Below are 17,712 nucleotides of genomic sequence, written 5' to 3'. Positions count from 1 at the left end.
TTATTTTTAAACTTTACAATATTGTATTAGTTTTGCCAAATATCGAAATGAATCTGCCACAGGTATACATGTGTTCCCCATCCTGAACCCTCCTCCCTCCTCCCTCCTCATACCATCCCTCTGGGTCGTCCCAGTGCACCAGAGAAATTTAACTTAGGACATTAGGGAAGGCTTCTCTGAGGAAGCAAAGTCCAGAAACTTCTCTCTTACCTGCAGTCTTGGTGGGGATTCAGGCAATCATGAATATCACATCCATGGAACTACAGTGCTGCTGTGGTCATCCTCTGGGCCACAGAACATTCACTCCTCTACTCCCCACCACAGAAACCCCAAATCTGGACACAGCCCTCAGGGCCATCTCCTACCTTCTCTGACAACGTCTTGAGAAAACTGAGCAACTGCCAACAATCCCCACTGTACCAAAAGCTACTCCCGTCTACCCCCTGCCTTCTCAGAGACTGCAGCTCCCTCCTACGCAAGCTTACGCACTCCACCTCTGCTCCAAACCCTTCACTCTCCCCAGGTCCTTTGCTTTATCATCAACCGCCCCAGCTCCAGCAACTTCAATCTCTTTCAGCTGGAACCCTCTCATCAGCACAAACACCGGCCTAGGTCTCTATCAACAGTAAAATAAAACTCTCCTTTCACACATCTGACCACCTCTGCCCTTCCATCTCTAGCTACCACACACATTTCCTCACACACTATCACCCTGCCATTCCCTCCCTCTGTCCCCACTACCCCCTTGAAGCCCCTCTCAATGATGACCTTCTAATTGCCAAATCTAAGACACTTGCCAGTGGTACTCCTCTCAGCACAGGACACTGCTGTCCATCCTGCTTTTTTCTTCTTTCAACCACCACCATGCCACCTTCTCTCCAATTCTGGTGCTCTGTCACTTCCACATGCTTCTCTGCACATCCCTCCAAACCCTCCACCACTGATATTCCCCAGGAGGTCTACCCCTGGCCTTCTCAACTGTGCCATCTTCCAAGGCAGCTATATCAGATCCTTGGTCTGTGGTTAAAACCAAAATCTAGCGCCAGTGATCCGTAGACCCTTCTCTCTATGCAGATCTCTCTTCTTAGCTTCAAGCAAATTGCTTTTCGTATGGTCCCTGTATTAATAAATGACACACCATCTCTCCCAGTTACCTGCAGAAGAGATGTGGGAGTCATCTTGGATGTCTCCCACTCACTCGTATGGCTCCAACCCTATGCCAGTTCAAAAAGAGATGTTTCCATTCAAAAAACAGGAATAAGTGGTACATGAGAGTGAAGTTATTATGCAACTATTACTGTTTTCAAAGAAATATGTAATACTAAATACACACATTCAAATTATAGTAACAAAAAATGAGGCTGTGAAGCTAAATATATTTTATAATTTCAATTTTATTATAAACATTCAAATATATGAGGAACAGAACGACAAATACCACAAAATATCAGATTTGTTTTCTTCTTTGCACTTTCTTGCACATTTCAGGTATTCTATAACAAACGTGTTCTGCTTTCATAGTTCAGAGAAGGCAATGGCACCCCACTCCAGTACGCTTGCCTGGAAAATCCCATGGACGGAGGAGCCTGGTAGGCTGCAGTCCATGGGGTTGCGAACAGCCGGACACGACTGAGCGACTTCACTTTCACTTTTCACTTTCATGCATTGGAGAAGGAAATGGCAACCCACTCGTGTTCTTGCCTGGAGAATCCCAGGGACGGGGGAACCTAGTGGGCTGCTGTCTATGGGGTCGCACAGAGTCGGACACGACTGAACCAAGAGCAGCAGCAGCAGCTGCTTTCATAGTTATGAAAAAGTATTTAGAGAGAAACTTGTTTAAATACTTAAATACTAATAGTCTTATCTTCATACATACAAGAGGGAACTTTTTTCTCCTTATGTAGAAGATCTACATTAAATATAAACTAGATATTATCTCAGGTGTAAATCAGCATTCCTGGGCTAACAAAGTAGAAGGCACCTACAAGATGAAAATTTGCTTATAGCTGCTGATCACTGTGCTTATGAGTTATGTATCAGATGAGAATTTCTATAATTTTTTTCAAAATACTGCAATTTATTTAGCCTACTAATTTTTATGCCAAATATTGCTTAAAAAAAAAAAACCCACTGGCTAAAAGAAAATAGTATTTACAATGATTCTACTGTAATATTTTTCAAATCTTAGCATTTATAACTACAAAATTCCTTTGGTAGGACTCATATCTACACTTCTATTCTGGTGTGACAAATTTACAGGTCACTGGTTTTGAAGAGTTATTTATAGTTACTAGGACTAAAGAGCCAAGAAATTGCAATTATTTACCTGAAATGGAGATGCACAAAGCAGTAAGTTCATGTGATTTTACAAAATGTATACTTATTTTTCCTACAGAGAAAGATATGAAGTTGGTGGCCTCTTTAAAGAAAAACTGGCACTGATTTTCTAGATGTGGTTAACAGAAAATGTAAAAGGACATATAAATTTAGGAGTGACATCAAATTTTGTCCAAAAGTTGCTGTCACTCAGAGCAAAATGAATCTATGGAGTCATGATAATGCTTGTCTTGGGAGGAATGGCAGGAGAGTGGTAACTGGGAGGGCACAGGAGGGGTGCCCTCTGGGTGGTAAGATTATTTTTTTGTTGTTAACTCAGTGGTGGTTACATTTTAAATATGCACATTCAAATTATAAATAATTTTATATAAATTATAAAAGTTTTATTTTGGTAATTCATTGGGCTCATGTTTTGCCGTTCTTTGCATGTATCTTATGCATCAATTAAGTTTTAAAAAAACTGATATATACACTTGTAGTAGCTTCTGGAGTTTCAAGTGATGGGAATATGAGCCCGTTTAGTAACTAGCTTTGGGTACCATGGGCAGTTTACCTCTCTGAGCTTCAGTTTCTTTATATGTAAAATAAGAAGGGGGATCTTCTACTTGGTGCTGCTGTGAAAATTAAAATTACTATAACTGGCACATGCATGCAAAATTGTCAGCATTTCCTCCACACCCCTTTTATGCTTTCCACAATTACATAATTATTGGTTAAATAATTTAAACTATTGTAACTATTTACACATTTTTTTGAGTCATGAAGAACAATGAGTTTCAAATTTTTATTGACCGAGGAATTAAGACTGATCAATTAAAATCACAGCAAATCAATAGGACATTATCAGAAAGATAAGGTGATGAACAAAAGGAAAAACAGAAATGGAAAAACAGTGCTAAATAATGAACGAGCTATCAAGGCTTTAAATGCTTCATCACCTCATGTAACAAGTCTGCACTGACAATTCCCAAACCAAAGAGTAAAGCCTAACATGCTTTTAAAAATCGTCATTAGGGAATTCCCTTGTGGTCCTGTGGTTAGGACTCGGTACTTTCACTGCCATGGCTTGGGTTCAATCCCTGGTCAGGGAACCAAGATCCTGCAAGCCATACAACAAGGCCAAAAAAAAAAAAAAAAAAAAAAACAAAAAAAAAAAAAATGCTCTCCAAGAGGCAACTCTTAACCTATCAGAGGAAAAAGTCAGTCAATGTCTACCATTGATCCATATAGAAATGGCAGTATTATCACTTAGAGGTCAACAGAGAAGAGGGGAAACTAGTCTGGGAAGTGGGTTCTGAGGGGTGGCAAAACTTTATTTTTTAAGTCTTGTAATATTATTTGAGTATTAAATCGATGTGCACTTAGAAAGCAAATATATTATTTTATACAAATTTTAAAGATTATGGAAAACAATTATAAGAATGAGGGAAAGTAAATAATTTTCTAATACCCAAGTGTAAGGGTTTTTACACATCACAAAACTTTAGGAAAGGAAGGAACCTAAAGATCACTTCTGGCTCAATTCCCAGACTATAAGCTGAGGAGCACAAAGGGGACAGGCCCATGACTCCTACCCACTTCCGGCCTCAGACTACTCTTGAGGACATTACTCCCAAGACTGGCTGCGTAAGAATCACTTAGGCAATCTGAACTAAAGAGACAGCACCCAAATTCAGCAGATCTGGAGCAGGATCACAGGAAATGTATGTGCTTTTAGATGACATCAGGTGTGGGGATGACTGGCCTGGAGAAAAAGCTCAGCCCCCAGGTCACACACAGTTAGACTGCTCTGGGAATACTACTGTTTAGATAGAAGATCAACAGTACTGCAATTTTTTTTTTGTTCATTCATTAGCTTATCCAGAGATTTGCAACTCTTAAGACAGCAACTGTATAACCTAGCAGTTCATTGAAAATTTATAAAGTGCCAGTGTGAAAGTAAAGAAAACCATCTTGGCACACGTTTTTCACAAAGTTGCTGGGTAATGGAGAAGACAGGCAATTAAAAAAGACAAGCTGAAAACCTGAAAGCACTCTGGCAAGGCATATAAATACAGCACAGGGCAAGCCCACCTGGCCTTAAGGCAGTGCAAGGAAAGACATCTCAGACAAGTGGCGTTTCACTCCAAAAAATTTAAATAAAGCCTGTCAGTGTTTGCAGCTTACTAGGTCCAGAAAATATAAGGGAAAGGCTTCAGTGATTTACCTTCTTCGTCAGATTTTCCTTTTAAATTAGTATCAGTCAGCCGGTTTGTCGGCTAGGCACAACAGTAGGCTCCAGGAGAAAAACAAATCATTAGAAAGCAAAACCTACCCTTGCCCTCCATAAAAGTCACCGGCAAGAAGCCTGCAAGTCACCTGCCTCTGCCTAAGTCAATTTAATGGATAACAAGAGGACACCTTATCTTGCTAGTTCAAACAGGTGGCTATAGTCACATCTTACTTGCCCAAGAGACAGCTGCTAAGTTTTCACAGGGGTTGCCTGTGGCTATGGATTGCAGATTTTTCTTCCCTGAAGCACACTGAACCCATTAACCTTGGTTTCAATTACACCTTATTCTAGCCAAACTTTTGCTCAAGAGTCCCAAAATCCACCAACACTATAGCATCCATAAATGTTCTGCATTTTCATTTCACTTAAACTATCATTCTTATGGAAGATCAGCAGTTGCCCCTTAGAATTTTTTTAAAAGGGCAGTTTAATTTGTACATTTTTCAAATAATACAGCACCAAAGTAGTGCCAACAGAGAAGGCAATGGCACCCCACTCCAGTACGCTTGCCTGGAAAATCCTATGGACAGAAGAGCCCGGTAGGCTGCAGTCCACTGGGTCGCTAAGAGTCAGACACAACTGAGCGACTTCACTTTCACTTTTCACTTTCATGCATTAGAGGAGAAAATGGCAACCCACTCCAGTGTTCTTGCCTGGAGAATCCCAGGGACGGGGAGCCTGGTGGGCTGCCGTCTATGGGGTCGCACAGAGTCAGACATGGCTGAAGCAACTTAGCAGCAGCAGCAGTGCCAAATGTGGAATCTATATAAAATACAGAAGTAGTATCTACAGGAACTCACAAACAGGAGGGACAAGAATGAAACTAACAGTCACAAAGAATCTGGATACTGATTCATGTGCGGGGAACTATGAGGACATTTGCCTCAGAGAGTAGAAAGTTACGCACTCCTCCAACCCTTAAAGATCATAAAAGTTCTATTTCAAAAATGTTCTCAAGGAATCTTTGTAAATTCCTTTGGATACCAGTTCAGTTCAGTTGCTCAGTTGTGTCCGACTCTTTGAGACCCCATGAATCGCAGCACGCCAAGCCTCCCTGTCGATCACCAACTCCCGGAGTTCACCCATTGATTCGGTGATGCCATCCAGCCATCTCATCCTCTGTCATCCCCTTCTCCTCCTGCCCCCAATCCCTCCCAGCATTAGAGTCTTTTCCAGTGAGTCAACTCTTCGAATCAGGTGGCCAAAGTACTGGAGTTTCAGCTTTAGCATCAGTCCTTCCAAAGAACACCCAGGACTGATCTCCTTTAGAATGGACTGGCTGGATCTCCTTGCAGTCCAGGGGACTCTCAAGAGTCTTCTCCAACACCACAGTTCAAAAGCATCAATTCTTCGGTGCTCAGCCTTCTTCACAGTCCAACTCTCACATCCATACATGACCACAGGAAAAACCATAGCCTTGACTAGACGGACCTTTGTTGGCAAAGTAATGTCTCTGCTTTTGAATATGCTATCTAGGTTGGTCAGTTACAAACAGGTAAATCCAAAATCTACAGCAATATCCCTAGTAGCTCTCAGAATTACTGACACAAATTTCCACCTGCAGCCTTGACCCTAACACTTGTTTCAGTCAACAGTTCCCTAACAACAATGTGTGTGTGTGTGTGTGTGTGTGTGTGTGTGAGAAGTCGCTCAGTCATGTCTGATTCTGTGACCCCATGGACTGCAGCCCACCAGGCTCCTCTGACCATGGGATTCTCCAGGCAAGAATACTGGAGTGGGTTTCCATTTCCTTGTCCAGGGGATCTTCCTGACCCAGGGATTGAACCCGGGTCTCCCGCATTGTAGGCAGACACTTTACCGTTTGAGCCACCAGGGAAGTCCGAGACATAAACTACGAAGGTTATGATCAGAGAAGAGGTGAGATAAAAGGAGGGTGTTAGGATACAGACTCTCATTCATGAAATCACAGCTGCTCCCCGTCTTGCATCTTTTGCAGGAGAAAACCCTGATCACAAGCACACCAACCAGTGGCACTGCAACTTCCACACCGTCTCCTGATATAACAAAGAAAGCAGCCATGGCTGAGACAGTATTCTGTGGGCAACGCATCTGCTTGCAAACAGCAAGCAAACGTGTCCTTGAAGTACCAGCAAGCTGTAAAGTTCTTACAGGAGGAAGTATACAATTACCATTCTGAGTAATAATGCAGAACCTACAGCTCAGTGTAGTGGTGAGGGCGCGCAGGCTCTGGAGTCAGATCCCAGCCCCAGCACTTTCTAGTGGTCATTCCTCAGGCAAATGCCTCCTTCTCCACCTAGGTTAAGTATGTAAACATAAACAAGGACCTTAGAAGCACACCTGCCCTGCAGTAAGAGGTCAGTACATGTGCGCTATTGTTCTAAGAAAGGCAACATGATATTGCCCTTAAGACAGTGTGCTCTGGACCCTCACTCGCCTGGACTGGAACCCAGGCCCACATTTACTAGCAGTGTGACCTTGGCAAGTCATTTCTTTCTGCGCTTTGGTTTTCACAGGTAGAAAGTAGGAATAATAATAGTATCTGAGAGTGCTGTCGAGGAGTAATTAAGATATATTAAACTATTCACAACAGTGTCTAGTTTAAAGGTTTACTACCACTTCTTTATCAAGTGACTAATTTTCAGCTGTGGCTTCTTTTTTCTCTTTCTCCAACTTTCCCTTTGAAAAATAAGCCTAGAAATTTAAATAATAGATAAACCTACAGTTTCACCAGAAGAGCTATACTAAGTATCAGTGAAGAATATCAGTACTTGCATCACAATTTCATCATGTTTTTTTCCCAAATAATACCCATTTACTCTTCACCAATGCAGTTGGAGGTCAGATATTTTGATGCGTTCTCTGGTAATTCATCACTCCTCACCTAACCAAAGATGCCTGGGACAAAAAGAAAATCTATATTCACTAGGAATACCCTAAAAAAAGAAACCAACATCAATTGCAATATATATATATATAATTTAATCACCAAGTCACAGGACAGAAAAGGACCCAACAAAGCTTCTTAAAAGACTCTTCCTTCGAGGTCGGGAGTTGGCAAACTTTTTCAGTGAAGGGCCAGGTAGTAAATATTTCAGGCTTCACAGTTAAAGCACATCAGTGGTTGCCAGAGGTCAGGGGAATGGGACTGAATGAATGCAAGGGAGTTCGAGGAAATTATTTTAAGATTATAAAAATGTTCTACATCATGATCTAAGATCTCAAGCCAAAGCTCATGCTCATCCCACTGTACCATGCTACCTATTTTCAGTCTCAACGTCAGGACATCAAACAAAAAGTTATTAATTATTAATTCACTGACTTAGAAATTAAATGCTCTTCCCACTCCCTACCTTAAATGTGATTTCTACTCCCTGCCTACTCCAATTCTAACCCACAGTGTATTCATTAAATCCTTTTAGATGAACAAAACCCTGATATTTCCCTTCTCTACATTTCTATAGTTCTTTCCAGCCCCCAATTTTCACCCTGAATTAGTGTTCTTTGTATAATTCTGTAATTACTAAATGACTTTCTCCCTATGCTTTAACTATGTCCATTAGATGAAAGAAAAATGACTGTAAAACTGGTAACATCTCATTTTGAGAACTACAAAAATAATTTTGTTTCAGTCTTCTACATAACAATATTTCATTAAAGCACATATCATATTCCCAGAGAAAACTATCTTCCTTGCTGGCATCAGAAAACATAAAATCCTCGCAGGTAATGAATTACTACTACCACTACTTGCCTAAACATGTATTACAGATGTAATTTTTCTTTCACTAGGATTACTAGCGCTAACTACAGTGCTTAATTCTAGGAAAAATGTTTAACAAAAAAGAAATAAGTGGATGTATTTACTGTTGAAATTCAAGTTCACAAAATACCCTAATGAAAAGAGGAAGGGAGGGAGTTCCCTAGTGGCCTAGTGGTTAGGATTCCAGCCTTTCACTACCGTACTGGGGTTCAGTCTCTGGTCAGGGAAGTGAGAGCCTGTAAGCCACAAGGCACGTGCAAAAAAAAAAGAAAAAAGAAAAGAGGAAGGGTTAGACAGCAATAGCATCTGGAGGAGAGTACAAAGGAATAGCAAGATACCTCTGCCAGTCTGTACCCTCCCAGTTAACACACACACACACAGACAAGAAGTTTGGACATAATAAAAAGAGTGGTGCTAAAAGATATTTCATATTTTGACTTTTCACCCTTTAAAAAGGCTAGCAATCCTGTTACAACTCAAATGCTTTAACAAAGTCGAAAAGCCATTATTTAACAAAAGTTGATTTAAAAAAATCCTTTTACTTCATTTACAAATAACACCTACTACTGAAGACTTCTTAGTTAGGAAAGATGACCTAAGTTTATTTATGTATATGTGTAATATTATATACATGCACGTAGTTATATTTGTTTTAAAAAATGATTTAGTAAAATCCTCTTCTATTCTATACTGATTCAGGTTGAAAAAAAATTTTTTGTGGGATATACTGATTTTCACTGAAGCTGACTGATGCATAAATCTTGAGTTTTTAGAAGCTTCCCAGGTGATTCTAATATGCAGGGTTCTCCAGGTTGAGAACCACTAGCCCAAACTACCAGAATGACGGCAGAAAGGAAAAAACATATGTGAGAGCTTTGTAAGACCCACAGGATTTGGTGCTGACTACACAGTTAGAGGGACTTCCCAGGTGGTATGAGTGGTAAAGAACCCGCCTGTCAATGCAGGAGATGAAAAGAGACGTGGGTTAGATCTCTGGGTTGGGAAGATTCCCCTGGAGGAGGGCACAGCAACCCACGCCAGTATTCTTGCCTGGAGAATCCCATGGACAGAGGAGCCTGGCAGGCTATGGTCCATAGTGTCACAAAGAGTCAGATACAACTGAAGCAACTTAGTACACACACACACATGCACAGAGCTGGGCGAAGTCAAAAGTAGAGACATTACTTTCAAAGCAATGATTTTTCCAGTAGTCATGTATGGATGTGAGAGCTGGACCGTAAGGAAGTCTGAGCGCTGAAGAATTGATGCTTTGGAACTGTGGTGTTGGAGAAGACTTGAGAGTCCCTTGGACTGGAAGATCAAACCAGTCAATCCTAAAGGAAATCAACACTGATCATTCACTGGAAGGACTTATGCTGAAGCTGAAGCTGTAACACTCTGGCCACCTGATGCAAAGAACTGACTCAATGGAAAAGACCCTGATGCTCGGAAAGACTGAGGGCAGGAGAAGGGGATGACAGAGAACGAGATGGTTGGATGGCATCACCGACTTGAGTTTGAGCAAGCTCCGGGAGTTGGTGAGGGACTAGAAAGTCTGGCATGCTGCAGTCCGTGGAGTTGCAAAGAGTTGGACACGACTGAGCGACTGAACAACAAGGATGACCACTAGGTTACTGACCTTCAGCATTCAGCTGGACAGTGGTACGACTCATCATCGATGCAAAGGAGAAAACTCAGTAAACTATAAGGTACAACATGAGAAACTCTGCCTTCCCCTCTTGGCTGCACTTCCACTAAGGCTGAGACTGTGTTGCTCACTTTGCCACCCCCAGCACAGTTGCCTGTGTGTGTGTGCTGTGTGTTCAGTCATGTCTGATTCTTTGCAACTCCATGGACTGTAGACCACCAGGGTCCTCTGTCCATGGAATTTTCCATAAAATACTTTTTTCCTGATTGTGATTCAACTGATAAGACTTGTCTACAAGTCAGTGGTGTGACTTACACATTTTTCAAAACCTCACTCTGTAGCACTGATCAGAGGTAGAGCTGGCTGCATAGGAAATACTCAACAAATACTAGCTCACTAGCTAATTTTCACACAAACACCAGTCTGACTGGAAATACTTCCAACTGCTTGCTAAGCCATAATCCTCTAAAGGTATACTGGGCATGGTGAAATCTGTCCACAACTGAGGTAAAGATATTTGTTTTCAAATCTGTTCCTTCTCTTCCTGTCAACACCCCAGCCATTATCTGAGTCACCCAGACAAGAACCCTTGAGTCATCTTTGATATTAACCCTCTTGTCAACATGCAAACAGGTTTCACCAGCCCTGTTTTACACCCTCTATAGTGAATGTCTCTCATATCAGTCCTCACCAAGCCCAGTGACCCTTACCAAAGGACTCGTCATCAGTTACTACAGTCTCTGTTCCAACCTCCCTCCCTCCCAAATCCATCCTCTACATTACAGCCTTTTTCACTTGCCTCAGACAATTCTAGTCATGTCACTATCTTGGCTGATACCTTTTAGTAGCCTTACCCCATGGCCCACAGAGTAAAATCTAAATGCTTATTTAACCAATCCCTTCATAATCTGGCCTGTCACATACTTTTCCAACCTCAGATCCTGCTATTCCTTCCACTGAGAATTGTGACCTCTTCCCAACTCATGTCCAAAAGAGGCCTATTTTCCAAAGCCCAGCCCAGAGAAGCCCAGTTTATCTCCTGCAGTACAGGCTTCCCAACACCCCAAACACTCCCCACACCACTTTTCTAAAACATCTCTTCCTAGCCTGAGTATCGTATTTTTCACTTTCTAACCTACAATGCAATTTCTAACACACATGCTCTTCACCTCCTTTCCCGGACTGCTGCATTCCCTATGAAAAGGCTCTAGGTCTGGCTCTTCTTTTGTACCTCTCCCTCCACCCCAACTCCAAGCTCATCCCATCCTCCACCCTACAGTGTCTTACTTACCAGGTGGAGTTCAATAAATACTGTAAGTCCCAGGCCTACTAAGATTTAACAAGAGAGAGACTGTGTGGCAGGTCAAAATGTCTGGCACTGTGATAAAAGGGTTCTTGAGACACTATTTCTTTTGAGATAGAGATGATCCCCCTTTCAAAGCTGAGGAAACTGAGACTGAGAGCAATTCATTGGCTTGCCTATGATCACAGCTTGGTAAAACTAGGATTCAAACCCATGTCCACCTGCAGAGATTGAGCTCTTAAATACTGCACGACTGCTAAGACTAAACTGGGCTGGATGAAAAGTAGGTTAGGCAGCTCCCAGCAGCCTGATATTTTTCAGAGCACATTAATACCTGGACCAGGCAGCTTACCGGACAAGAGACTAAGGATGTATCCAGACAACTTTTCATTTTTTAGATTTTATGTATTTATTCATTTTGGCCAAGGCACACAGCTTGTAGGATCTCAGTTCCTCAACGAGGGACTGAACCCTGACCCTCAGCAATGAAAGTGAGCAGTCCTAACCACCAGACCACCAGGGAATTCCCAGTAACTCTTCTTGATGTCTGGTAAATGACACTCAATAATTTATCCATTCCTTCAACCACAGGCATGATTCTAAGTTGGGAAGTACAGCAGTGAACAAAATAGAAAAAGTCTCTGCCCTTGTGGGGGGTCATATTCCAGCAAGGGAATTAAAAGACAAACAAAATCTAGGGACTATCTCTAAAGAGGTGAGAACTGAACAGACACCTGAGTGAATACAAGTCGACTGGCTATATGGAGAAACTGAGGAAGACTGTTTGTGGCCAAGGGAACTGCAGGACAAAGATACTGCAGTTGAAGCATGCTGGGAATGTACGAAGATTAGCGAGGACATTAGTGTGGCAAAATCTTCGTGAATAAAGAAATAAGGTAACAGTGTTAACCAGCAGTCAGACTCTGTTGGGACCTGAAGGTCACTGGAAGGCTTTGGAATAAGATCGCTGAGAGCCACAGAAGTGGGGAGGGCATGGAGAAGGTAGGTGTACTGCAAAGAATGAGACAGACATGATCTGATTTATGTTTTAAAGGGAACCCTGGAAACAGTATAAATAGGTTGTGGGGAAGCAAAATGAGGGAGAAAAAGTAAAAGCAGGAAGACCAAGTTGGAGGGACTTTTCCAAGTGATGAAGGACACTTCAATTAGCAGGATAGCTTCAGGGAAGTAGAGTGGAAATTGAAATTAATTTTAGGACTTTACTTAAATATATACAGTCAAAGCAATATCCATGGATGGATGGAAGGAAAGAAGCTTGGTTTCCACACAAGTCCCACTAAGAAGTTACTGTATAAGTCAGTCTAGGCAGGTTGTGTTTACTATTGCTAAGTGCCATTTCCCACAGGCTCACACACTTGCATCACCAAAGGAAAACCATTATCAGGGAGGTTCCCACAGAGTGTGCTTACAGAGCATCCAGTTGTTACATGACACGGATTTTTTGCTATTTGCTTATATGTAAATGAGTGTTTCTAAACAAGCATAGCCAGCTGGATAAATTCTGATTGAAGTACAAGCAGCATTAAACAAGTTAACACCCCGGCAAAACACTGTCCAGCTAATCTTTCCTTCCTGAACATAACAAGCACCCTCAGTTTAATGAGCTAACTGGATTAGAATGATCCACTCAGAATCTTCCCAAAATTTGCGACATTGTTTCCAAAAAGCTTAAATCAGAACACAGAGGAGGAAACTGGAACACAGAAAAGACAATAAAAACTGTCAAGTCAGAACCTCCTGACTAGGCTTACCTATCTGTACTCCCTTGCCAGTTTAACCCTGAAAGGATGCTTTGTTTAAGGTGTGTTCTCCAGGAGCTGGAAGTCTCTCAAGGTTACCCTAACACAAATCTCAAGGCACCTGCAGGATTATGGATCAGCATATTCTGCTAGTAGGAGCTCCTCAAGCTGGAATCAGACTGGCAGACACAGCAGGTGCTCAGGAAAACTGCTGAATGAAAACCCAGCTGCTCTCTACAACTTCAATCTCAGTAATGTACTCCCAAAACATTCAACTTCTCTAACTGATGTAAAGGTGCTGGACAATGTCACCCCACCTAAAGCCTTCCTGAACCTTTCCACTCCAATTCACTGCTCTGGGCAACAAGCTCCATTGTGCTGGCTGCCCGCTGTGTTAAAACAATATTAAACAACACTCTGATTTATCCAAAAAACTAGCTTCAGGGGATACCTTAGCTTTCTTTCTATTCCTCTTAATCCTCCTCTGTTTTCATACAATATTTATCTGATGTTTCCCCCACAGCGGGTATAGCTTGGCAGAAAGAGCAGACCAACAGTGGGTACTGGTCCTGGGTATCTCTAGAACTCTGGCCTCATTTCCTTTATCTATAAAGTGCAAATGACATCCATGTCAGACCTCCTTCACAAGGCTGTTGCCAAGTCTAATCAAATGAGAAAAGCTGCAAACTGTCAGGTGCTGCCCAAAGAGAAAATTCAAGTAAAGACGGGTTCAGACAAAGCTTAGCTCAAAATCAATAGGCGAGGCGGGAGCACCAGCCTATTGCATCCAAACGCAATCATTTAGTCGAAGAAGCAGTGTTTTCCTCCAATAATGGGGTGAACACGAGAAGCACACTAGCCAGGTCCGACAGCATCACTTTAGGGTCCCTGGCAGCTAACTCCCATCTCTGGGTCTTCTTTCCCCCAACCTGTACAAGGCTTTGACAATGAAGGATTCTAATACTGCTACGTTAAGGCAGACAGAATGGGAGAAGCCAAACTGCCTTTACCTGCAGTGTCATAAAGAAAGCGCCAGAAAGCAGCAAACAGTAAGGACAGGACTGAGAGGCAAAGGAGCCGAGGTCTGGTTTAGCACATCTTTTAGGAGCAGTGTGACCTTGGCCAACTACTCTAACTAGCAAACCTCCTCCTCCTGTCCACATCTCTAAACCTGGGGAAAGAACCCCAGCCGACCCGAATCTCTTGGAGCTGCTGGGAAGCCCAGAGCCTACAGCGCCCGCCCGTCTGGCGCGTCGGCCAGTGACAGCCCTGGCTCACCCCGACCCTCACCCCGGGAAGAGTCCCAGGCTCTTCCGCAGGCAAGGGATATACCCCTTCCGGATGTGGGACCTGCCAGGACAGCAGTTTCGATTTCTTAAGAAGTGTTACTTCCCCAGCCGTCCCAGCGCCGCTGGTAATCAAAGGAGCCTCCCCGGCGGCCCTGGGGATCCCAGCAGCTGCACTCAGTCCCGGCACGCGACCTAGTGACCGGCTCTGGACCCCGCAGCGGTCCCCTGGGGTCGGAGACGCCGGGAGGGGCGTTGCCATAGGAATAGCGCTCGAGACCCCCGCCCCAGGCGCCCGGCAGAGGCTGGACAGGAAGGCTCGCGAGACCCGCTGTGCCCCATGCGACCATGCCCGGTCGTTCCCGCTCAGGGCTGCTTGGCCCAGCCAGCAGCGCCCCCAAAGCTCCGCGCCTTCCCGCGCGGCTCCACAAAAATCCTACCTTCCGCCATGTCGGGCCCGGCCCTGCCTCAGCCTCGCGAGATGTGCACCGCTCAACTGGAGCGGCGCATAACGGAGGCCCTCAAGTCTCGCGAGAGTCATGGAGGCCAGACAGAGGGAGGAGTCGAGACGAGGTAAGAGCAGTGAATGAAAGTAGAGGGGGTAGTTGGATACCCGAGGAACTTAAATTCTGGCTCTCTGCTCCTAGTGGTTTCGAGGCTCTGGACTATCACATCCTGACTAGGCTCTATCATATTCCACGCCCTAGGGAGGGGACTGAAAAGGATGAGCGCAGCGAGCACTGCTGTTCCTTTGGGAAAATATGGCAGTGAGAGGGTCGAGAAAGGGGTTTTCTTTGGTTTTAGGTTTGTAAAGATGTGAGAGGCTGAGAGAAAAGAGCCAAAGGAGACGGAAAGGCTAATGAAGTTCAAGGTCCTTGGGGAGGCAGGATGCCCTGCAGGAATTCAGGGGAAGTGATGCACTGTAGATTTCAGGCAAGTCACTGTTTTCTACCAAGACATCAGGATACAAGAATGTGCTTGCGGATACATGTGAAAGAGGGAAGAGATAAGGAGATTGCTTGATGCCATCAATTTTATGGTTGAAATTCTTAGGCAAGAGAACCAAAAAAGAGTGAAGAAAAAGAAGTTGGAAGGCCTGGTTTCAGGCCTTTCAGAACTCAAGACACCTGTCTGCAGAAACAGAGAATAAGGGGGAAAGGGGGAGGATTTGAAGATAAATTTTAGGTGCTGCTTAGGTTAAGCATTACTGGGTGTGAGATGGAATGGAGAAGGAATTTGCAAACAATAGTCATGGGGTTAAATTTTTGAGGAAGGAGGAGGAATTCTGGATGAGGGATAGATACCAAGGCAATGAAAGGGGAGAGGGTATTGAAATGTGTAAGAATAGTGGTGTGCTCAGGGAAATGGTGTCCTCGTTGTGACAAGAGACTGAAGATGTGACAAGAGACTGAAGATGTGGGAGGAGGAATGGACAGGGAGGTTTGTAGAGCTGTATTGAGCAAGCAGCGCTTAGACTAAGGAGGGCAGGGCAATACTTGCCAGACCCAACAGAGGTGCCATAGCTCAGTGCTTCCATGTCAAGAATGGTGAGCCCTTGGGGCCATTAGGGTAGCCAGGCAGAGGCAGCCCCATCTGTTATCCTATGCTGCTAAGACACTTCAGTCGTGTCCAACTCTGTGCGACCCCATAGACGGCAGCCCACCAGGCTCCCCCGTCCCTGGGATTCTCCAAGCAAGAACACTGGAGTGGGTTACCATTTCCTTCTCCAGTGCATGAAAGTGAAGTCGCTCAGTCGTGTCTGACCCTCAGCGACCCCATGGACTGCAGCCCACCAGGCTCCTCCATCCATGGGATTTTCCAGGCAGGAGTACTGGAGTCGGGTGCCATTGCCTTCTCCGTTATCCTATGAGTGCCGTACAAATATATTCTAGGTCATAACCTAAAAGTGGTCAGGAAGTAATGCCATAGCTGATGGCTGGGTTTGTATCATACGATTTATTTTTGCCCCTTCACCAGCACTAGCCTAGTGTCTGGCATACAGCAGGTGCTCAAAATATTTGATGAGCTGTTGCTGTGAGCTATACCAGGAGTCAGGAGAACTGGGTTCAGACTTGGCTTTGCTCCTGATTTGTAGTGTTGACCATGGGCAAATCTCTGCAAGGTGTAGGCTGTTTCATCAGATTCTCCATCGATTTCAAGAGGGAGTTTGACTAGGGGGATCGTGACCTCCTTTTAGAATCTGATGAAAACCAGGGATCCTCTGCTTTAGAGTAGTACACATGTAGGAGTAAACAAATTTTGCTTGGACTAGATGCCCACAGTCAAACAAGAACTCTTCTTAAGGGATTTAACCAACTCGAGGGCTTTACTACCTTATCACAGCCTAACTTCAAGAAACCCTCTAACAGAAGTGAAAGCACTCTTAGTGATGTCTGTAATATTAATACAGCCCTGTCTGGGCCCTTGTCTTTTGAGTAGACTTACTGGCATAAAAACAACCTGTGAAACTAAACATCTGGAGTACTCAGCGAATTACACCCTACAGGCTTGGATGGAGCTACATTAGATGTGGTCTAAAATATAGACAGGGTTCATTTTGGACCTAATTCACATCTTGTTGTCTGATATAGAGAACACTGTGTGGAGTTGTCTCCGACAGGGAGCATAAAGTGCAGGAATAGTTAAATGCTGCCTGCCTTAACAGCACAGGGGAACAGACTCTTTCTAGGGAGGCAGCGTCATTTCATGGTAGAACGGGAGGGAGGCAATCACGAGGCTGGTAGTCCCATGGATTGGGTTCAAGTACTAGCCTCAACACATTAACTCTGTTTGACCTTGGAAAAATTGTTCCTGAGCTAAGAGGTAAAGCACCCAGTAAGGGAGTTCGTGAAACTGAATCCCGGCCATGAAACTTACTTGCTCCAGTCTTGATAAATTACTCTGAACCTGTTTATACCTGTGGACCCTTCTAAGGATTTGACTAGATCCTTTACAAAAAGAATATCTAGCACAAGCCTGCCACAAAGTGGAGGCTCAGTGAACAGGAACTTGACTTCTGGTGCTCATTAGGAATAAGGGGAGGTTACCATGCTACTACAGTTCCTTACATACACAGTACTATTATAGTTGTTCCTAATGGAGACTGCTGGTAAGGGAAAACCAAGTACCTGTCTGTGACCTGTGCAGCTCCTGTGTCCAAGCTGTGTCTGGCTGCCTTTTGTGAAAGCCCTTCCCTTCACCTTCAGTTTATTTCACTTATGTGAATAGGTTTCAAACTCCTTCTTAATCGTTTCAGTGCAGCCCAGTGGGGTGTGCAGACTCAGTGGAACGAGAAGCCTTGTCCTACCTTGGCAGCCAGGTTACACCATCTGAAACTGAGCAACCAAAAATTCCTTATCCTGGA

General features: G+C 43.7%; 1 protein-coding gene across 2 annotated transcripts in view; it reads right to left on the bottom strand.

The window, feature by feature from the left end:
• The window catches only part of ANKFY1 (ankyrin repeat and FYVE domain containing 1), a 69,717-nt gene extending 54,843 nt beyond the window's left edge, over positions 1–14,874 (bottom strand). For both annotated transcript variants that reach the window (XM_010847460.1, XM_010847461.1), the window contains exon 1: positions 14,789–14,874. In XM_010847460.1, the coding sequence (XP_010845762.1) occupies positions 14,789–14,798 (10 nt within the window). In that variant the 5' untranslated portion in view covers positions 14,799–14,874. The remainder of the gene's footprint in view (positions 1–14,788) is intronic.
• Positions 14,875–17,712: the final 2,838 nt, after the last annotated feature.

The sequence above is a fragment of the Bison bison genome, unplaced genomic scaffold (genome assembly GCF_000754665.1).
Source record: "Bison bison bison isolate TAMUID 2011002044 unplaced genomic scaffold, Bison_UMD1.0 scf7180017864249, whole genome shotgun sequence".
Classification (NCBI taxonomy): Eukaryota; Metazoa; Chordata; class Mammalia; order Artiodactyla; family Bovidae; genus Bison; species Bison bison.
The sequence above is the reverse complement of the archived record's forward strand: the minus strand, read 5'-3'. Positions and strand labels throughout refer to the sequence as shown.